Source organism: Canis lupus, chromosome 5, assembly GCF_011100685.1.
Source record: "Canis lupus familiaris isolate Mischka breed German Shepherd chromosome 5, alternate assembly UU_Cfam_GSD_1.0, whole genome shotgun sequence".
Lineage (NCBI taxonomy): Eukaryota > Metazoa > Chordata > Mammalia > Carnivora > Canidae > Canis > Canis lupus.
The window spans coordinates 63,538,413-63,561,045 of NC_049226.1; the positions used below are offsets into that span (position 1 = coordinate 63,538,413).

Here is a 22,633-nt window from a genome sequence, read left to right on the forward strand (position 1 = left end):
GGGGCAGCCCCGGTGGCGCAGTGGTTTGGCACCGCCTGCAGCCCGGGGCCTGATCCTGGAGACCCAGGATCGAGTCCCACATCGGGCTCTCTGCGTGGTGCCTGCTTCTCCCTCTGCCTGTGTCTCTGCCTCTCTCTGTGTCTCAATAAATAGATAAAAATCTAAAAAAAAAGAAAACACAGGAGTAAATCTTCATGACCTTGGGTTAGGAAATGATTTCTCATATATGACACCCTAGGCATAAGCAATAAAGGAAAAAAATCGATAAACTGGGCTTTCTCAAACTTAAAAGCATTTATGTTTCAAAGGATACTACCAAAAAAGTAAAAAGGCAGGGGACACCTGGATGGCTCAGTTGGAGGAGCATGTGATGCTTTTTTTTTTTTTTAATTTAGATTTTTAAAAAAAAAATTATTTATGAGAGAGGCAGAGACATAGGCAGAGGGAGAAGCAGGCTCCATGCAGGGAGCTTGATGCGGGACTTGACCCCAGATCCCGGGATCACGCCCTGGGCCAAAGGCAGACGCTCAACTGCTGAGCCACCCAGGCATCCCAAGCATGTGACTCTTGATCTCAGGGTCGTGAGTTCGAGCCCCAGCATGGGATGCCTAAATGGCTCAGCAGCTGAGTGTCTGCCTTTGGCTCAGGGCGTGATCCCATGGTCTGGGGATCAAATCCCACACCAGGCTCCCTGTAGGGAGACTGCTCTTCCCTTTGCCTATGTCTCTGCCTCTCTCTCTCTCATGAATAAATAAATAAGATCTTAAAAGAAAAAAAGAGAAAAGCAGGAGACCTGGGTGGCTCAGTGGTGAGTATCTGCCTTCAGTTCAGGGTGTGATCCCAGGGTCCTGGGATCGAGTTCTACATTGCCTCCCTTTGAGGAGCCTGCTTCTCCCTCTGCCTGTGTCTCTGTCTCTCTCTGTGTGTCTCTCATGAATAAATAAATAAAATCTTTAAAAAAAAATAAAAAATAAAAAAGAGAAAAGTTTCAAAAATTAAAATACAATGAGAAGACTTAGTATTAAAAAAAAAAAAAAAAGACACCTCGGTGGCCCAGTCAGTTAAGCAACTGCCTTCAGCTTCAGTCATGATTCTGGAGCCTGGGGATCAGGATCTAGCCTGTGTTGGGCTCCCTGCTCAGGGGGGAGTCTGTTTCTCCCTCTAACCTTCTCCCCTCTTATGCTCTCTCTCTCTCTCTCAAATAAATAAATACAATCATTTTATTTAAAAAAATGGAAAAGCAACCAATAGGATGGGAGAAAATATTTGTGAGTCATATACCTGGAATATATAAATAATACAATTTGATAATAATAAAAAGTCAGCCCCATTTTTAAAATGGGCAAAGAACTTGAAAAGAGATTTCTCCAAAGAAGATATAAGAACGGTCAACAAGCACATGAAAAGATGCTCAACATCATTAGTCACTATGGAAATGCAAATCAAAGCTACAATGAGGCACCACTTCACACCCACTGGGATGGCTGGAATCAAAAAGTGACAATGACAGGAGTTAGGGAGGAGGTGGAGAAGTTGGAGCCCTCATACATTGCTGGTGGAATGCCAAAAGGTGTGGCTCCCAAGCCCACTCCACCCTCAGCCTTCCCCACCTCAGCAATGGCAATGCCGTTCCTCTGGTTGCTCAAAAACCCTGAGAGGGGACTTCCTGATTCCATCTTCCAACCCCTGCCCCATCCACTCTGTGTACAGCACATCAGCAGATCTTACTGGCTCTACTTTTGTTATTTTTTCAAAGATTTTATTTATCTGAAAGGGGGGATCCCTGGGTGGCGCAGCGGTTTGGCGCCTGCCTTTGGCCCAGGTCGCAGTCCTGGAGACCCGGGATCGAATCCCACGTCGGGCTCCCGGTGCATGGAGCCTGCTTCTCCCTCTGCCTGTGTCTCTGCCTCTCTCTCTCTCTCTCTCTCTGTGACTATATCATAAATAAATTTTAAAAAAATAAAAAAAAAGATTTAAATATTTTATTTATCTGAAAGGTGGGGCAGAGGGAGAGAGAGAACCCCAATCAGGCCCTCTACTCAGTGTGGAGCCCATGCAGGGCTCTATCTCACAACCCAGAGACCACAACCCCAAGATCACAACCTAAGCCAAAATCAAGAGTCAGACACCCAACCGACTGAGCCACTCAGGCACCTTTATTATTTTTTAGTGGTTTTGTTTTGTATTAGTAATCTCTATACCCAATGTGGGGCTCAAACTCACAACCCTAAATAAGAGTTGCATGTTCTACCAAATGAGCCAGTGGGTGCCTCATATTGGCTCCATTTATTTAGTTATTTAAGAGAGAAAAAGTGAGAGAAAGGGAGAGAGAGAAAGAGAGAGAACTCTTGCACGCAAGCAGGGCTTGGGGATTGAGGAGAGGCAAAGGGAGAAGGAAAGAGAATCTTAAGCAGACTCCACGCTCAGGGCAGAGCCTGATGTGGGGCTCGATCTCACAACCCCGAGATGACAACCTGAGCTGAAATCAAGAGTCATACTCAACCGACTGAGCCACCCAGGTACCCCTGGCTCTACTTTTAAACTATATCCTGAATACATCACTATTTCCCCTACCACCACCCGGTCCAGGCTATCACTATCCCTCACTAGCTTCCTGTACCTCTTTTCCTGGATCTCCCCACTCCCCTGATTGTCCATTCTCCACACAGCAATCTGAAGGAAGTTCATAAAAACATAAGTCAGATCCTGCCACTCCTTGAGAGGCTCAAAACTCTCCAAAGGTTTCTTCTCTTCTCTTCTCTTCTCTTCTCTTCTCTTCTCTTCTCTTCTCTTCTCTTCTCTTCTCTTCTCTTCTCTCTCTTTCTCTCTTTCTTTCTTTCTTTCTTTCTTAGATTTTATTTATTCATGAGAGACCCACAGAGAGAGAGAGGCAGAGACACAGGCAGAGGGAGAAGCAGGCTCCATGCGGGGAGCCCGATGTGGGACTTGATCCTGGGTCTCCAGGATCACACTCCGGGCTGACAGCGGCACTAAACCGCTAAGCCACTGGGGCTGACCTCTCCAAAGGCTTCTTAAGTAAACTTTCTTGTCGCACTCAAAGTAAGCTCCAAATTCCACACCTGGCCTGTAAGACCCAACATGTTCTGGCCTCTGGCTTCCTCCTCACCTCTTTTTATACATATCCTTCTCTGGGCTCTCTGTCCATATGGGCCTCCTGGGCTCTCTGCCCTTCAGGCACATGTAACTTGTACCTCAGGACCTTTGCACTTGCTATTTCCTTTACCTCAATGCTCTTCCCCAAGTTCATGTTACAGCTCTTGCACTTCATGCCAGCGTCTGGGCAAAATCAGCTCCCCAGGCCCTCCCTGACCACAGCTTCCAAAACAGTGTCCTGTGGCAGTCCCTCAGGGAGCTGTAGCCTGCTTCAGTACCCTCAGCATGACCTACAGAGTCAGATATATTGAAGTGATTTTTGGTTCCTCATTGGAAAGCACATTCCCTGCTATCAGGGACTTTATTTTGATCATTCACACATTCACAGCACCTCGGAGAGTTCCTGGGACCCAGGATGAATCCTTATTTTATAGATGAGGAGCCTGAAGCTCAGAGAGTCGAAGCAACTCGAGACACGGGGAGGACCCAGACCTAGACCGTGAAGTCCATGCCTTCACCACTACCACTTCTTTTCGGGAAAAGGCAGTAACTGACCTTCTCCAGTCACCCAGAGCACTGTGGCGGCTCAGACTTACCGGCAGAGACTAGACCCATCCATCTGCTCCTCTCAGAATGGAACTAAGACCTAGGATTTCAAAAACATCACCGAAACAGCTATGGGATAGTTGCAGAGAATGCAACATGGAACCCAAAACACCAGCCTGGGAGGACTCCCGAGCCCAACTCCCTGCCCTGGCCTCCGGCCTCTACCAGCTGTCTCCCTAGTCCCATGATTCACCTGCTATGGGAACAGGGCCAAGGTGCTGGTGAAACACAGCTCTCTGAACCAGGGCAGGGCACTCGTCCCACGCCCAATGCCAGCTCTGCCTCTTTAACAGAGTCCAGTCAAGTGACTGGGCAGAGAAAAATGACAACTATGCAGGAGCTTAGAAAAGAGAAGCTGGCCCCTCACCGGGGGCGGGAGACAGACAATGGGCTCACTGGTCTGTTTGCAAGCTCAGGATGAATTCACACCAGCAGAATCGAAAGCCCAGAACAGGCTCCACACACCAGGACCAGCACACGGCCATCAAGAAGCCCGGTTCCCTACAGGATGCAGGGGGAAGCATGGTGTGGAGAATGCTCCAGGGGCACACAGACAACACCCAGCATTCAAAGAATCCCTCTTGGTATTTGAGGCTCTAACATAAAGGCTTTCCAAGGTCTTTTCATCAATGCATAAACACCTCAGTATGTTTCCTGGATTGCCAGAAGACGCTCCTCTCTGCCATATGTTTCTAGTTGGCTCAGTGATTATGGATGACAAAGGACAGGAAAGAGGAGCATGGAGGGAGCTGCAGCACTGAGGCTGATGTGGAGACGGTATATGCATACAGCTTGCTGCACAACCCTGGTGGGAGAAATCCTAGGGGAGCAGCTCATGCTTTTCCAGGAAAGATGGAGTTTGGTATTGGAAAGCCACAGACCCTGGAGCTCCAGCCTTGGGGCAGAGGAGGACTGCCTTGGACACCATGGACACCACACTCCCTCTCCAGGAGGGACCCTGCCCAGAGAGAAGACAGGCACAGGGGAAGGAAGGGACAAGGCCTCCTAGGCAGCCGGGATGCACGGTTCCTGCCTGCATTCCTCCAAAGCACCTGGCTGCAGGGGGATAAACTGACCCCAAGAGCTCTTCCAGCTCTGGATCCTGCAAAGTCCACCTTAAAATCAGCACTCAAAGGTGGACAGGGAGGGAAAACAGCTCTTAGGGCAGACCCTGCCTAGAAATTGACACATGGTATGAAAAGCCTGGACTGGCTCCCAAAGGTGGCCCAGGGCCCCACGGTCCAGGATACAGCCCTGCACAGATGTCACTGGAATAAAGGGAGCCTCCCAGGAACAGCATCAGTCACTGGTGGGCAGGTCCACATCACCCACCTAGGAGCCATGAGCTCTTGCAAGCCCTGCCTCCCACAGCCATAGAAAGAAGGGGGCTTTGAAGACAGCAAGGCTCTCTGAAACCCCTGCACCCCTCTCTGGCCAGAGCTTCCAGGACCACTCCAGAGTCAGATGCTTCTGACCTCCTAAGGGGCCTAACACCTTCCTCGTGAGAGTGAACAAGGAGGGACTGAAAAACTCAGAAATGGAACCCCGACACCTCAGAGGCGTCAAATTCCCATGGCTGCTGGAAGCGAGAAATGACACAGGAAGCTCATTTCAGCTAAGAGCTTCCAAACAGTCCAGGGCATCTGACCTGCTGAGCTCCAGCTATCCTCCATGCACACGGGTGACAGGCAAGAGAGGAAACATGACCACATGCTCCAAAGCGTCCAGGACAACTCCCACTTCCCATGTCTGCCCCTTTCCTGACCTAGGATTCTCAGTGGCGGTACGTCCTCCTGAGCCCCATGAGCTTGTTGTCAATACTAACTAGGGTCTGCTACCTAGCTACCCGAAACTGCAGTGGCTTGGCGACTAGCTCTGGGGAGATGAGCCAGGCAGCAAGGCTCCTGGAAAAACAGGTCCCAGACTCTCCTCCAAAGGGGAAAGTTTCCATGGGGATGAAGCTCCAGCACCACCCTGGACTAGGCCTCTTCCCAGACAAACCCACTGGGTGGCACGTGCTGTTTTTAGCAGCCACGGCCTAGAAGCCCAGGGGTTCTATACATCTCAGCGCTGATGCCTCAAGTTCCCAGGGGATGGCTTTTACCTAGAGACGGCATGACACTGGTTGCCATGGGGACAGTGGTCACAGATCCACCAAAGTCTCAGCAGCCAAACCAGGTTCCAGGCTCAGTGGTGCCTACTGGGCTCCAGGCTGACAACCACATCACCAGGCACTCGGGCTGTCGGAAGGTGAGCACATGGCACCAGATAGGGGACGGGCTCCTAGCAGAGGCACTGGGCCTCCTGACCAGCCAGCAAGGCTTCCCTGGACTTCGGGTCCTTCGGTGGACCCTGGCACCCCAGGACCTAGGCCTGGGTCTGATCCTGCCCACCTGGGCAATGTGCCCGCACATCTACTTCCATTTTCCTTTTTTTTTTTTTTAATTTTTTTTAATTGACTTATTCATGAGCGACACAGAGAGAGGAGCAGAGACACAGGCACAGGCAGAGGGAGAAGCAGGCTCCACGCAGGGATCCTGACGAGGGACTCGATCCCGGGTCTCCAGGATCACACCCTGGGCCGAAGGCGGCGCTAAACCTCTGGGCCACCGGGGCTGCCCTACTTCCCATTTTCCCATCTGTGAAACACGACAAATCACACCTATCCCACCCATCTGACCGGCCGGGATGACATCTGCAGCAGAAAGCATCAAAAGCCACTACTTGTGTGGTCACAACTCAGAGTTCTAGTACACCTGCTCTGCTCTCATCCCAGACAAGCTCCCTCAAACTCACTCATGATGTCCCACCCTCCCACTGTCCTGCTGAGCCTGACACACACACGCCCCCTACCTCTGGGGTTGTCTTCCCAGGTGAGGTACTTGGTTTCTTCAAATCCATCGGTTCCCCCCACCCAAAATGTAAGCTCTCCTAGACCATTGAGCTTGGCTGTATGCAGAAGGGAAAGAATCGGGGAGGAGGGGTCAGGAATGACCAGGTCTTGGGGTGCCTGGGTGGCTCAGTCAGTTAGGTATCTGGCTTTGGCTCAGGTCACGATCTCAGGGTCCTGGGATCAAGGCCCACATGGGGCTCCCTGCTCAACAGGGAGCCTGCTTCTCCCTCTCCCTTTGCTCCACCTGCTTGTGCTGTCAAATAAATACAATGTTAAAAAAAGAAAAAAAAAGGAACGATCAGGTCTTCACCGAAAGCCCTGGTATATTCTCAAATTCTAGTGGACATCAGAATTGCCTTGGGAGTTTATTTCAAATGCCAATTCCCAGGCTCACCTGGCAGGCATTCTGATTCAGCAGGGCTGGGGTAGGGCCCAGGAACCTGCATTTTTAACAACTACCCTCGGTGATTCAGGGGTGGTAGCCTGGGGCCCGTACTCCGAGAACTCAGTGCTCCAGAGTGTACCCTGACCCCCACCCCCACCCCCGAGCTGATGTCCCCTCTCCACCAAGATTCTGAAAGAGACCTCTGTCCTCCTCTTCCACGTCCTCACTGATCCCAGTCCTGCGGCAATCTGGCTTCCAGCCAGGGCTCCACAGAAACTGTTTTAGGAAAGTTGCCACTGACCCTTTAATTACAAGCCCAGGGACCTTGCTGTCCCTCCCTCCTTTCAGAGCTGCAGTGCGTCCCCTGCCATCCTTGGTGCTGTGCTCATGAGGCTCCGTCCTCCCCTCTCTGCCTGCTGTGATCTCCCTTGACCCCACACCTGCCCCTGGCCCATACTCCTGCACCTGTTCCCACCTGGCACCTGAGCTCTGACCCAGCTCCCGCCCCTGCTAGACATCCCCAGGCCCCTCCCACTTAGAGCTCCCCTTCCTGCCTCTCCAGACCAGGGGCCTCTCACACTGGGCCCTAGGGCTCAAACACACCCCCACCCAGCTGTTCACCCTGCCTGTAGGTTCTTGGTCCCAAATGTCCTGCCTCTGAAGAATATCTGTATCCCCTCACATGTAGGGGTCACCATGACCCTCCAGCTATCTCCCTGCCTTACCCTCTGTCGTGATCTCTCCCCAGGGCTCACCCTAAATGGATGACGATCTGACCTGGCCATCCCTCCCCCTTCAGATCCGTGGTGACCCTGGCTGTCTTCAGGATAAACTCTGTCCAGAGCCACTGACCACCCACTGGAAAGCCACCATACCAATCTCTTAGGGGGACACGAAGACACCCAATACTCACGCTGGGCAGGCTCCAGAGGCCACCCCCCCACACACACACATTCCCACATATCCATCAAGGCTCAGCCACTAGCACCTTTTCTGGCTTTCGGGTTGGGCTTCCCTTTCCTCAGAACTAGGCACACTGTAATCTGTGTGCATTCATTCTTGTGTCTGTCTACCCTGCTAGACTGGCAGCTTGAGGGTGGGGGGTGTCAACTGGCACCACACTCAGCACATGGATTGATGGGCTAAAGTGGGTGAAATTGGCCCATCGATCCTGGATTGATGCTCTGCTCCAAGACAGAGGTCTGCCTTTTTGTGGGGCATTGGGAAATTAATGCAGAGTTGCAGGGGGTGCTTTGAAGCCTCAGAGGCCCTTGTTCTGGTTCTACATAAGAGAACCCATTAGACTGCAGAAAGGTCAAAGCAGCCCCTCCCAGGCCAGGACCAGAGGCTGGACAGGGCAATGGGCCCTGTGTTTCAGCACATCCTTTACCCTATCTTGGGATGCTTTTTTACTTTTTCTGTGTATCACATACACAATCCTTCTGATTCATTTTTCAGTTTGATTCAATGTATATGTGATCTTTTCTGTTCAGTTTTATTATTACTAGGTGACAGGTAATTCTCATGTAAGTGTTGACTAAAGTTAAAAATAAAAAGTTGACGCCTGGGGTGGCTCAGTGGTTGAGCACCTGCCTAAGGTTCAGGACATGATCCCGGGGTCCCGGGATCGAGTCCCTCATTGGGCTTTCTGCATGGAGCCTGCCTCTCCCTCTGCCTGTGTCTCTGCCTCTCTCTCTCTATGTCTCATAAATAAATGAATAAAATATTTGGGACACCTGGGTAGCTCAGCGATTGAGCATCTGCCTTCGGCTTAGGGCATGATTCTGGGATCTGGGATCGAGTCCCACATGGGGCTTCCTGCATGGAGCCTGCTTCTCCCTCTGCCTATGTCTCTGCCTCTCTCTCTCTCTCTGTCTCTCATGAATAAATAAATAAGTAAAATCTTTATAAATAAATAAACAAATAAATAAATATTTAAGAAAATAATTAGCCTCCCATCCCATTGCCTGGAATTCTCCTAGGCCCTGACTGCCATTTCAATCCAGGGTCTGTCACCATCAGGAGCCTCTGGGAGAAGCCGTGGAGTCCCACCTGGGGGAAGAAAGGAGCAGAACCCCCAGCAGACAGCCCATGCTCTTACAGGACTCACCTCCCAGAGGCCTGGTCTGCACAAGGACTAAGTAAACCAGCTCTATGCCAGAAGCCGGACTAAGGGCTGAATGTGTGACTGGGAACACTGCACGGTTCTGGGTCCCAAAGGGCTCCAGACAATGTGGCAGCAGCTACGCTTAGGAAAGGTCACAGGGAGCTCCAGAGAGAGAGGAGGGGCATGGGCTGACCCCAGAGGGTGTCAGAGAGGGCTGCATGGAGGAAGTGAAAGAGCAGAAGCTAGAGAGAGTGAGAGAGGACTCCAGGAGGAAGTCTGGCTGGAGAATGGGGCCCATCGTGCCAGCACCTGGGGACACTGAGAGGGCTATGTAGAGGGAGCAAGCAGAGAAGGGCACTCACTTGGTCAACCGTGAAGCCCATGTGGTGGTGGGCCCTCCTCGCAGTCACTGGCTCCCTGTTGGTTTGCCTGTGACCACAACTATTTTAACAAGGTTCCCAGAGTAACCCTGAGACCAAATGACCTATTTTAGGCTCTCTGGCAGCATACCCTGAGCAGCAGTCTTGGCTTCCAAGGGGGAATGCCAGAAGAACCCTGGGACAGCCCAGCTGGCTCCAGGCTGGGGACCTTCCCTGGAAAGTTTCTCGGGGAAAGAGCGTGATCAGAAGGAGGCTGGAACGGCTTGAGCAGCCACCACACCAGCACTGTGGTTCCCAGAGCCAAAAAGAGGGGCAACAGATCAGGGGATGTCCTCGGAGGCCCCTCAGTGGAGAAAGGACAGAGTTTCCTTAACAAAATGGCCTGTGTCTAGACCAGGGCCCCAGAACACCTGGACAAGACCCTGTCCAAGGGGATACACGAGGACGAGAGTCCTCCAGGCAACTTCTCACAGGGAGGCTTTGAACAGTGCCAGTGGGAGCCCAGGATGGACACTTGCTGGGCACCCCATTTCCTGGGTGATGCTGAGGCAGGAAGAGACTGGAAGCACTCAGAGAAACTTCAGGAGAAGGGCCCAGAATAAAAAGGCAGTGAGAAACTCTCAAGTGTTCTCTGTACCTTTAAAAGACATTAATTGCCCAAATCACCCCTATTCCTCAGATAAAACGCAGTCTTGCTTAAAAACGCACATGATCTGAAAGCCACTCCTAGAATTCATCTTAAAATAAATGATGAAGAGGAAGATTTACATGCAAGGATATAATTGATGCTTGCCACGTCCAGTGCCCACCCTGACGGCTCTGTGGCCCGAGCACCAGCAACCCTCTCCAGGCAGGTCTTCTCCCTACGGCAGGGCCCCGGTAGGGCCCTGACAGCCCGTGCCTCACAGCACTGTTGTGGTGACTCCCTGGGGTAACCTTTGTGTGCTTCCTGACAAGCAAGCCGGCACACAGGAGGAACTCAATAAATGTTTGCTGGTATTGTAATTAATAGCAAAAATGAGAAAGAAATGTCCAACAGGTAACGATTGGTCAATGACTTACGGCAAAAGCCATGGGGCGGCATGTTATGTGATCACGAAAATGTTTTCTTGAAACTTGTTTCAAAATACTATAAAATTGGGTGCCTGAGTGGCCCAGTCATTAAGGATCTGCCTTGGGCTCAGGTCATGATCCCAGGGTCCTGGGATCAAGCCCCGTGTTGGGTTCCCTGCTCAGCAGAGAGCCTGCTTCTCCCTTGCCCTCTGCCCGTCCCCCTACTCATGCTCTTTCTCTAGCTCTCTCTCTCTCGTTCTATCTCAAATAAATAAAATCTTTAAAAAAATACTATAAAATTATCATAAGTGTAGATGTTAAAGTGGATATTAAAATGTCTATACTGTACAGTCCAAAATTTATGACGTAAATACAAGCCTATTTTTAAAAGGCTGATGGGAACTTGAGCAGGAGGTACTCATGCTTGCAGCTGTGTGGTCAGATCCAATCCTTTCAGCTTTTCTGCTGCTTCTCCCTTTCCCTGCTTTCCACAATGACTATGCATTATTTTATAACAATGAAAAATGATCAATATATGTTCTCGAGAGAGTAGCACCAGCGATAAGAAAGGAATGAACTCAGCATTCTGTTAAGCCTGCTTTTTGTAAGCTACAGCTCTCAACCCGTATGCTTCCAGCTGGGCTTTCTCAGCAAGGCGACCTTACCAGAGAGGTATTGATCTCCCTTGGCTCAGAGTCAGTCCTGCCTGGCTATCAGGTCTGCTTGGCCATCCCCAAGGGGAGCAGGAGATAGTGCTCAGAGAATCGGCTCCACACTCTTGCCTTTCTGGGGGATGGTGGGCTCTCAGACACACACCCTGGCCCATTCACTGGCCCAAGCATGCCCTGGGCCTCGTGGGGGACAGGCCCAGAAATACAAACGGAGGGAAGCCACAGTCCCAAGCTCAAGGAGCTCAGGGTTGCTCAAGAGATGGACCAGGAGACAGGATGGGGAGAAGCACAGCTGGGGTGCATGTGTGTGATGGTAATCCCAGAAGGGCCTGGCCCAGCCTGCAAGAGGCAGGGGAAGGCTGGGGGTCAGGGCTGAGCTCCTGGCAGCCCAGAGGTCAATGCAGAAATACAAAGGGCAGCCCGAGACAGGAGCTGAAAGCCATTTGCTATGGTGCATGAGGTCACTATGTCAGGGGGTCTTGCTCATCACACTGGGGGGCTGGATTTCAACTGCAGGGCAATAAGGAGCCACTGAAAGACCTGCTGAGGTAGGGGCGGAAGTGCACTGAAGGGGCAAGGTGAGAAGTCAGGATGCCAGGAGCTGTTTGCAGTGATCAAGACAAAAATAAACATGGGCTCTGAACAAAATGAGGATTAAAACCAAGATGGAGAAGACAGAGCAGATTTGAGGAGCATTAAGGCAGAAGAATCACAAAGACTTGGTAACTTACTAGACACTCGAGTCTTCAAAAATGAGTCCCCAGGGCACTGGGTATTTGGTGATACATTTGTCACTGAGAATACAGGTGTAAGAACAGATTCGAGGGGGTAGAGCAGGAATCTGGATCTGAGTGTGAGTTGTCTGTGGCAAGATGGTCAGGAAGGAGTTGCCTGTAAAGTTCTGGGCGGGGGAGGACCCTGAGTGGCTCAGCGGTTTAACGCCTGCCTTTGGCCCAGGGTGTGATGCTGGAGTCCCAGGATCGAGTCCCACATCAGGCTCCCTGCATGGAGCCTGCTTCTCCCTCTGCCTGTGTCTCTGCCTCTCTCTCTCTCTGTGTGTCTATCATGAATAAATAAATAAATAAAATATTTTTTAAAAATTAAAAAATAAAGTTCTGGGGGGTCAGGAGAGGTCTGGGACAGGGGGTGTATATTTGGAGGGCATCAACCAGAGCCTGTGAGACCCCCAGGGCAGACTGTGGAAAGCCCCAGCATGCTTCAGGAAAAGGAGCACTCGGACAGCAAGCAGAGGGGGCAGGAGATGAGGCTAGGGGAGATGGAGAGACAGAGAAAACTGTGTCACAGAGGAAGAGGGAGGGGGAGGCAAGCTTCCAGAGGAGGCTATCCCTGGAAGTCTCAGATCAGCAAAGGCCAGGTGGTCCAAGGCTCAGCACCAGTTAGTGAGCCCCTGAGGTACAGGCCGATGCAGCATGGTCTCTGGCACCTGCCCAGACCCAGCAGATACTGCACACACGTTCATGGCTCACCAAGGGAAGACCAGGAGGGCAGGAGGCCTGGGTGTGGGGTGAGGGATGCGCAGCCCACACTCCTCCTTGGGGCTAAGGAGGGCAAGCAGTGCTCCTAGGACCAGACCCCTCCTGCCCCAGAGGAGAAGCATGTGCAAATCTAAAAATGGTAGACTGGGCAGCCCAGGTGGCTCAGTGGTTTAGCGCCACTTTCAGTCCAGGGCGTGATCCTGGAGACCCGGAATTCAGTCCCATGTCGGGCTCCCTGCAGGGAGCCTGCTTCTCCCTCTGCCTGTGTCTCTGCCTCTCTCTCTCTCTGTGTCTCTCATGAATAAATAAATAAAATCTTTTAAATGAATGAATGAATGAAAATGGTAGATCAATGCCAAGCTCTATCCCGTTGGTGGGTGGCCTTAGGCCCCCACTGAGGGGAACTCAAGGAGTCTGCTCTGTCTTGCAGAGGACTGTGCTGGGCATTTGCTGAGACACAGTGCCACCTTGTGGCAGGAGGTGCTCACACCAGATTTCTGCCAGACTGTCATGCCCATCATCACCCTGAATGCTCCTAGGCCTTGGGAACGAGGGGGTCTTTTATGCTGAGATGCCATGCACTGGAAGCAATGATCCGGGACAGTACCTGGGCCCCTGACAGCAGCATCCTTGTGGCATCAGCTGAGGTCGGCCCTACCTACAGATAAGGTGGGCAGGCTAGAATTTTAGCCAAGACCCATTTCATTTAGCCCCACAGTTTGGGCAGAAACATGGGGTTCCACTCTCAGGGTTGTGCCCCCACAACGGGAAAGCCTGTACTGATCGCTGCTTTGTTGTGCATTTGTGCATTTGTCTGCAGGGTCCTTAGGCACACAAAAATAATGCAATGTTCGTAAAGCTCTTCCAGGCATAGTTGTCCATTTATCTCCTACTCAGCCTACAGGAATCCTCAGGACTTTGTGCACCAGTGTGTCTTCCTGTGTGGTTCAGCTCAGGAGTAACCGTGGTGGGGGGAATCCCTGAGTGGCTCAGCGGTTTAGTACCTGCCTTGGGCTCAGGGTGTGATCCTGGGAATTACAGGATCGAGTCCCACATCAGGCTCCCTGCATGGAACCTGCTTCTCCCTCTGCCTGTGTCTCTGCCTCTTTCTCTCTCTCTCATGAATAATAAAATCTAAAATTCATGTCTCTCATGAATAAATAAATAAAATCTTAAAAAAGAAAAAGAAAAAAGGAGTAACCGTGGGGACCCAGCGCAATAGGCAGGGTACCCCAACAGCAGAGAACCACCCCAGCCACCAGCTGGGTCCTGGTGCAGCTCCAGAAGCCTGCTCCCTGGGGAGACATATCTGAGGCCTGCCTGGCTGTCCCATGGACACCCCACAACAAGGAGGGTGCAAATTCTGGGTTCACACTCACAAGCCCACAGGTCACTCCTGACTATTAAGCAGTTTGAGGCCAGGTGAGGTTATTGTGACCTTAACCCCAGAGTTCATTTTTGTTCTCAACTGCTATTAGCTAGGTGAGATGGAAAGTTCTCTTAATGCTTTTTAAAACTTCCCCTTATTACAAAAGAAATGTATGTGCAATGTTAAAAAATTGAGTTTTAGGGATCCCTGGGTGGCGCAGCGGTTTGGCGCCTGTCTTTGGCCCAGGGCGCGATCCTGGAGACCTGGGATCGAATCCCACGTCGGGCTCCTGGTGCATGGAGCCTGCTTCTCCATCTGCCTGTGTCTCTGCCTCTCTCTCTCTCTCTCTGTGACTATCATAAATAAATAAAAATAAAGGGATCCCTGGGTGGCACAGCGGTTTGGCGCCTGCCTTTGGCCCAGGGCGCGATCCTGGAGACCGGGGATCGAATCCCACGTCGGGCTCCTGGTGCATGGAGCCTGCTTCTCCCTCTGCCTGTGTCTCTGCCTCTCTCTCTCTCTCTCTCTCTCTGTGACTATCATAAATAAATAAAAATTAATAAATAAATAAATAAATAAATAAATAAATAAATAAAAATTTTAAAAATTGAGTTTTATAAAAACGTATGACTTGGAAAGTTAAAGTCCCTTATATAGTTCTACTCTCTATTAAAATTTCCTATTAACAGCCTGGTATACATTCTTTCAGCTTTTTTCCATATACACATACACATGTGAGTGAGTGTGTGTGTGTGTGTGTGTGTGTGTATGTTGCGGGGGCACTGGTCTCTACACTGACATACAGTTCTACAACTTATTATGATTTTTTCCTTTAAGAGCATCCTACTAGAGGCATTCTTATATCCATCCCAAATTCTGGTTAACTCAGGGACTGAAAATCAGGGTGGGAGAAAAGGCAATGTCCTAGGGACCCAGCAGCTTGAGGGTTTCAGGGAGATATGGTTCAGGAGCCAGGAGTCTGGAGGGCTATGGAGGACCCGTGCTAGAGACCCGGATCAGCTGTGGATAAGAAAGGATCTCTCTCAGAAACAAAACCCCGGGAGGGGCAGACTCCACCCCTGACAGTTCAGAACAGGCTGGCAGCATGAGTGTAGCCCAGGCAGGTTGTACTTGGTGAGTGGCTATCCCGGGGAGCTGCCGGCGCCATGGGGACGCCCTGTATGTTTCTGCTGAGTTAGATACACAGGCCAGGTGACACCCGATGTCAGAGCTAGGGAACCTGGGCCCTGTGCCAGAGCTGAGGCCTATGATCTCCCGGACAGCAAGACAGCTTCAAGACAAGTGGCCTCGAGTGCTACACCTGCTCTCCTCCTGGGCCCCCACGGATCAGCAACATGCCCCTTGGCACTCTGCTGCTGGGAGCCAGCTCACATCTGACATTATTTTATGGCCAATAATATCAACTGGGAGATAAAATAAAAGGAAAGGAATAGTTGGAAGGGCTGGTCAGGACATTGTGGGCTCCAGGGTCAGAGGAAGCCCTCCAGAATAGGAGAGCCCATAAGTACCCCATCTCCTGCTGCTCCAGGACAGACCATGACTAGTCCTACTCTGGAGCTGGGCAGCAGGTTTGCATCACAAGCCCCCTGGTGACTGGTGTAAGACTGGGGCGATCGCTTACTACTACTGAATCCGTTTCCTTGCCTGTTCTTTTTTTTTTTTTTTTTTTAAAGATTTTATGTATTTATTCATGACAGAGAGAGAGATAGAGAGAGAGGCAGAGACAGAGGCAGAGGGAGAAGCAGGCTCCATGCAGGGAGCCCGATGTGGGACTCGATCCCAGGTCTCCAGGATCATACCCCGGGCTGAAGGCAGCACCAAACCCCTGGGCCATCAGGGCTGCCCTCCTTGCCTGTTGAGTCAAGTAATACCACCAGTACCTCTCTACAGTTAAACAAAATGTTGAGTGTCCAGGACTCACCAGATGCCTGCTAGACAATAAATAACTCAAATGTTACCCACTACCATTATTATGATTGGATGAGGGCACCCAGGGAGGAAATAACTCTCAGGCAGAGACCTCAGGTACTCAGAGCCATCGGCGCCTCCCATCTGGGTACAGCCAGGAACACACAAGCACCTGCATAGTTGGCACCCAGAACAAGTCCTAGCCCACGAGGGTGGTTTCACAGGGTGACGGGTGGGCAGCGGTCAAGCCAAAGACTGAGGAAAGGCAAAAACCAGAGCCTCTGTAATCACAGGGGCAACCCGATGCCTCTATTTCTCACCTCCCCCTGGCTTAAAAAAGGGGGGAACCCCACCATTACCTGATGGGGTTCTTGGCTCCCACCTGGGGAAAGCCCCAACCCCTCCTGTCTGCCCCAGGAACCACAGTTGAGCTTCTCTGGGAAGGAAGGGTGTGGCTGGGCGCCCTAGCCGGGACTCACCCTGGTCGATGGAGTGCTGGGGTAGCTGGCTGAGCTGGCTGTTGACCACCCCCGCGTAGGTACGCAGGAACTCCTCCTCATTGGCCGTCAGCTGCAAGGGGAGACAGCTGTGGGTGAGGGGGTGGCACGCTCCGGCTCCCTGAAGGTATTTCCTCTAATCCCTGGGCCCCTGTTCCTGAGTTCTGACCCCTCAGTTCCACAGCAAACACCCTCACCCCCACTCTGAAACTTAGCTTCTGGGGCCCACAGGCCTTGCCGCTCAGATCAGATCTGAGACTGGGTTCCAGGGCAGCACAAGGCTAGGAAGAAGCACAGGCCTGCCCAGGAAGCCCATCCCTCTCAGTGCCCATCCTGCACAGTGCCCCATGGACACCCCCCAAGGAGACGGGAGGAAAGGAAGGTCAGGACCTTTAGGGGCTCACGCCCGCCTGGCCCAAGCTTGGCACAGAGATGGGAAGACTGCCCCACCAGGACCCCCGGAACTGGACCGGCAGGGCTCCGAGTGCCATGAATTGGCCACAGAGCCAAACCACAAGCCCAGCACCCCACCTTCCCTGAGAAGGGGTGTTACAGGAGGTGGCTCTCTGTTCTGCCCACATCAGGCACCCTCCCTGGGGGACCTGTCGCACAGCACCCCAAAAGCACTCACATTTGATCCCATCTTCCTCAGCATGAGCAGCACTCGGACCTTCTGTTGAATGTACATTTCCTCCGGACTCTTCCCGGGAGCCCCCTCGCGGTTCATTCCCTGGCCAGCCCTGGGGCCTCCTGCAGATGGGGGAGAAGCATTGAAGTGGGGGTCAGAACGAGATGCACCAGATACATACAGGGTGCTTGGCAGGAGTTGTCAGGCAGCCCAGAGTGCCTCAGGGGCTCACTTCTGAGAGCCTAGAGCAGGTGGTGAGTTGCGTGTTCCTCCTTCACCCCTACTGGCCCCGGACAGCCAGACTGAGCGGCTAGCTCCCGGAGCAGGCGCTGGCGGCCAACACCCTCTGCAAGGAGCTGTCAGGCCCAGGGACGCCTAGCTGACCCAGACTTCTGGCTAGCTCGACCTTCCGGCCCCACCTCAGCAAGAACCCTGCTATGAGCCACAGGAGATGTGCTGAATGAAGCCCAAAGTGTCCCAGGGTCTCAAAGCATGTAAGTTCGCAAGGAGCAAGAATGACATGACCAGAGGCAGCCAGCTGGTGCCTCTGGCTGGAGAAACCATGAGATCAGTACCCAGCCCCGAACACTGGGGCAGCCCCCTCCGCAGAAGCCCCTGGCGAATTCCAGAGGTCCAGCGCCTGGGCTGCACTCCAAGGAGTCCCTCGATGGGGACAGGCAGGCCTGGGCTGTGGGGCACAGATACCCCCCTGAGCTCACTGCCGTCACCCTCCCTCGCCACCCCACCCCAGTCAGAGGGCAGCTCCTGCCGGCAGCAGCTGTGTCCAGGTACGGCCAGGACCCAACCTGCAACAAGGTCCCAGGAGAGAAGTCCCAGGGTTTCCCCCCTCCTGGAGGAGCCGGCAGAGAGGAAGCCAAGCGTGGAGGGGTTTGGGTTACACACTTGTAACTCCTGGATGAGTCAGAAATAACGCAGCAGCTGGTGGGGGTGGAGCCTCAGCAGCCCTGGTGCCAAGGAGCTGTGTTCAGAGGACCGAGGGAACCTGGCTTGTGAGCCAAGGACACTCCTCGTGCCGTCCATCCCTTGGGGGCCAGCATGCCCTGGACCAGCAGGCTCTCCCGGGCAGGCTTGCTCTGTGGGCAAAGGGCAGACTCAGAAATGTGCCCGAGCCCAGGCAGCAACCTCCTTGGAGTCCCCGTCCACTGCTCAGTCCCCATAAGCTCGCAGGGGCTCTGGCCCCAAAAGTCCACACGATGGACTAAAACACTGGCAAGCTGGAGCTTAAGCAGAGCTGTACACTCAAGGCAGCTCTGCTTCTTCTCTCTTTCTGGGGCCTTCTTTCCCCTCACTTCCTTTCCCCCCAGGCCCCCTATTATATTGTCTACCCACCTGCCACCTCCTCCGAGCTCTGAATACTGGTTAAGAGGGGTGAGGCACCTCAAGAGGGTTGTGAGGAGAGGCAGCCCCACCACCCCATGGGGCTGGATGCACATCGGTGCAGAGGACAACCCTAACTCCCTAGTACAGCTGAGCGGGAAAGTCCTGCTGTGGGTCATCACATCACCTCTTGTCATGTGGACCCCTTCTCACTTCCTCCCACTCCACTACCCCACACGAACACCCATGAGGCCTGCACAGGCGGCCCTGCCTCCTCCTCCTCCTCACGCCTCCCCTCACGCTCTGCCTTCCTGACTCCAGTCTATTTCTAGAACATACCAAGAAGCTCTTTCTCCCAGCAGCCTTTGCACCAGGTGTCCCCTGAGCCTGGGCTGGCTTCTTTTCATCCTTCAACTTGCTTACAGACTCCTTCCTGGGGAAGCTTTCCTGACAGCATAATTGAAGCAGGCTCTATGTCCCCTGACCCCTACTCCCTCTGGGTCACAGCACCCAGTCTCTTCCCAATTTTCTAAAAGGGTCTTGCTGGAGTACTTGTTCATCGTCTCTCCCCTGCCCCACTAGAAGGTCAGGGCCCACTTATTCACCCTGTCCTCCACAGCCCAGCACTGTGTCTGGGAGGCACTTAACAGATACCACCCAGCTGGCTAGTGGAAAATCAGGACAGCTTCTCCCTCTCTATAATATCTACATTGATTTAGGGCCAAAAGTCACCCTGAACAGACCAAAGTACCTAATCCAGTCTCTATAGCCAAACTGAGCCTTGACAAAGAGATCTTAGTCAAGCAGTTGGAGTGCCTTGGGCTTTCCTGTTCTCCAGAGGGCTTCTGAAACACTCCACAAAGCCTTCAAACTAGGAGTCAGGGCTTCAGGGAATGAAAATCTTCCACCCTATCCTATGCCCAAAGGCTAATGGTCAGTTTGCTCTCTCCTTGTGAAAGACAGCACTGAAAACCAGTGACCTGCCACTAGGTGTCACCACGCACAAAAGAACCAGAATTCCAGCAAGATTCCATACCTACCCCCACCCCAACTCCTCAACAGGCTCATCTGGTTCAAGCCCTTATTCTGATCCTAGGTTACAAACCACACCCCAGTCCCAGATCCCAGAGCAAGATCTATTCATCATTCAGAGGTGGGCTCTCTAGTCAGGCAAAGATACGTATCTGGTTTTGCTGCACATCCTAGGACCTAGGGGTCCTGGCTTCGCAGTGGTTGGGAACCCCTTCCTCACTGTCCTTTCCTGACCAGTCCTGCTTCCTCCAACAGAGATGTGGGCTCAGAACCAGCAGAAGTGTGTGAGTATGACCATAAGCCTGAGTGTGCGTGAATCACTTTACCTGGTCTATTTTTACAGAATGTCGCTCTGTCCAACAATCCTGGCATCCTGTACAGATCTACATCACTCCATTGTCTTCCACTGAAGCCACACTGTCCGGGGACCTTCCACACTCATACTGTCATTACTAGAGGGGTTTTACCACCCAGCCATGGGCCTAGGGTGTTATGGGGCCTGAATGGGTCTTTGGGATCAGGCTACTCCCACTTCAGCTTCCTTGGTAGAGACAGTTTTTTTAAACTGTCTCTTCCCACTTGGAGGAAGACTCATCATTTCTAAAAAAATCTGGCTTTCTAGTATTCTTCGAGCTCTACTTTGAGCTTTGCCCTGCTGCCTGACAAGGGGAAATACCCAGGACTGGATTTGGGGAAGAATGTAGTAGCTACAAGCACACGTGCCCACCTTTCACACTTCAATTCTAATAGATGAAGACATCATGACTGACACGATTCTGTCCTAAACAGAGTCTGTATCGGGGGTATCGATGTGAAGAAAATTAATAACTGAAGACAGTAAATCATAATCAACCGAAACAACACATACACTGCAGTCGCTGATATGCTACAAAAATATTAAGGCATGTTTGAGTTTGGTGCCTGTCCAAGACAACATGCTCTAAATTTTCATCACAGTTCTGACAAGTATCAGATTAACTTCATTTGAAAATCCTTATTCTCCTCTGTAGGGATCAATAATTGGGCTCCAGTGGGATGTGTGAATTACATAAGTCCAAACTGCAACTAATTTGGACACCATAGTCATGCAGTTCAGCCCTGAGAGGCAAAGGTAACGATGCTTCTCAATTATGGTCTCCCAGCTGCTCTGTAAACATCCCATCATGTAAACTGGTGGCACTTCTGGGACGCCTTGGTGGCTCAGTGGTGTATCTGCCTTCAGCTCAGGGCATGATCCTGGGGTCCTGGGATCGAGTCCCACATTAGGTTCCCTGTGGGGAGCCTGCTTTTCCTTTTGCCTATGTCTCTGCCCTTCTCTGTTTCTTATGAATAAATTTTTTTGAATAAATTTTTTTAAATCTTAAAAAAATAAATAAACTGTGGCACTTCCATTCTAAGTCCTGAGAAAATGCCTCCATGTTAATTGCAAGAGTCAGAGACAGACCTGCTTCCTCCCCTTGCCACCACTGTGGGAGCTAACTAGGGGAAAAGGTAGATGAGAGAGAAACAGGAAACCATCAACTACCCAAATGAATGGTGAAGGCAGAGACCCATGGCTAAAAACTATGCTGTAGATAGCCATGTGTTATGCAAAAAGTGGGTATGAGTCCAGAAGCTTATATCTGATTGGGACAAATGCAATTAAGAGAAACCAAGGTACATACGCTCAGTGCAGATACACATATTCCCCACCACACCCCCTACATTCCTGTTGGTTCTGAACCCACGTCTCTGTTGAAGGAAGGCTGATGGGAAGGGGATCCCAACCACTGGAAGGGATTCACACAAAGTGACAAAGTGACCCATGGCCTAAGAGGCCACACTGCATTCTGTGGCAAACATTGAGGTCGCACATGAGCTAGCATACTCCTGCCCTGTTCTGCAGGGATCTAACCTCTACCAGCACACGATCTCCAGTTTTGAAGCAGAGGCTGTCACTTTAGAAGAACCACAGTATAGAAGGAAGCCCAGAATAGGACTGCTGAGTGTTACTTGCAGCAGTCAGATTCATTCTGATAAACAGATTAGAAAGTTGGCCTCCCTTTGACAGGCATAAGTGGCCCTGGATACAAACATAGCCATCTGCACTTATTCTTCTTTATAAACTTGAAGCTTATGTTGTGTGAATACCCACATTTATAAAACAGGAATATACATTTATATACGGGGTGGTCTTATACCTGCTTAGAAAATAGTGAGTGACCTTAGGCTTGGGGCCCAAGAGCAGAAGAATCCTTTACACACACAATCCACCTCTGCTCCACACGTCCCAGCCCGTCATTTGTTCTACTCATTTTTAAAAAGTTGTGATATATTTTAAATGCTTACATTAAAAACTGTACATTTTCATTCGTGCAATGTTTACGTTGCACAAAAATGCATCATATAATGGTGATTCACAGAACTAATACAAACTGTTAATGCAGAGACTGCACACATCTTAGCCTGAACAAAATGAGCCATGCCACGGCATGGAGAGGAAGAACCCACATGGCTGGAGAAGCGAGCAGTATCAGGCATGGTGGGAAGAGGAAGCAAGATGAGCTCTCTTCGCACTCGGCCCCGCAGCCCAGACCCAAGACCCGCTCCCCGGCACTGCCCTATGGCCTGTTAACCAGAAGTCCTTCCCCTGGGGTCCTTACCTGCCTCTGGAAATTAACTTCAGGCAAACAGCTGCTCAACTGTGATGGGCGGGCTGTGGCCGGGGAGAAATAGGAAGGTGGGGCCCTGTGGAAACACAGAACACGGGTCATGGGAGGAGCCGGGAGGGCCCGAGGGGGTGCCGGAGTGGGAGCTAGAGCACACACCCCACGCTGGCGGATCCACAACACTGGCGGGAAGCTCATGGCAACGGGCTCTGACATGGTCCAGAAATACCTGTGTGTCTGGCCGGCCCAGGGAACCTGCACCGACGCCTCTGGGATAAGGTGCTGACTGCAGCTATACTCGCCTGTCATTTCCGGCTGAAGCAGGTCACCACACACCCGCCTTCCATGGGTTAGTCACCAAGTCCAATGGAGAGCTGCGCTTGGAGATGTGAATCACTCCAGGGCAGCTGATGGGCAAGTCCTGCACCTGCACGGGAAGGCGTCCCACCCACCAAACATAACCTGAGCCAGGCGCAGGTACCGCGGC

At 51.8% G+C, this 22,633-nt stretch overlaps 1 protein-coding gene across 5 annotated transcripts in view; it reads right to left on the minus strand.

The window, feature by feature from the left end:
- Positions 1-22,633, minus strand: part of LOC479600 (beta-catenin-interacting protein 1) — a 155,427-nt gene that overhangs the window by 109,806 nt on the left and 22,988 nt on the right. For all 5 annotated transcript variants that reach the window (XM_038537920.1, XM_038537923.1, XM_038537921.1 and 2 more), the window contains exons 2-4: positions 22,141-22,225; positions 17,132-17,250; positions 16,483-16,573 (exon numbers count right to left, since the gene is read on the minus strand). In XM_038537920.1, the coding sequence (XP_038393848.1) occupies positions 16,483-16,573; positions 17,132-17,227 (187 nt within the window). In that variant the 5' untranslated portion in view covers positions 17,228-17,250; positions 22,141-22,225. The remainder of the gene's footprint in view (positions 1-16,482; positions 16,574-17,131; positions 17,251-22,140; positions 22,226-22,633) is intronic.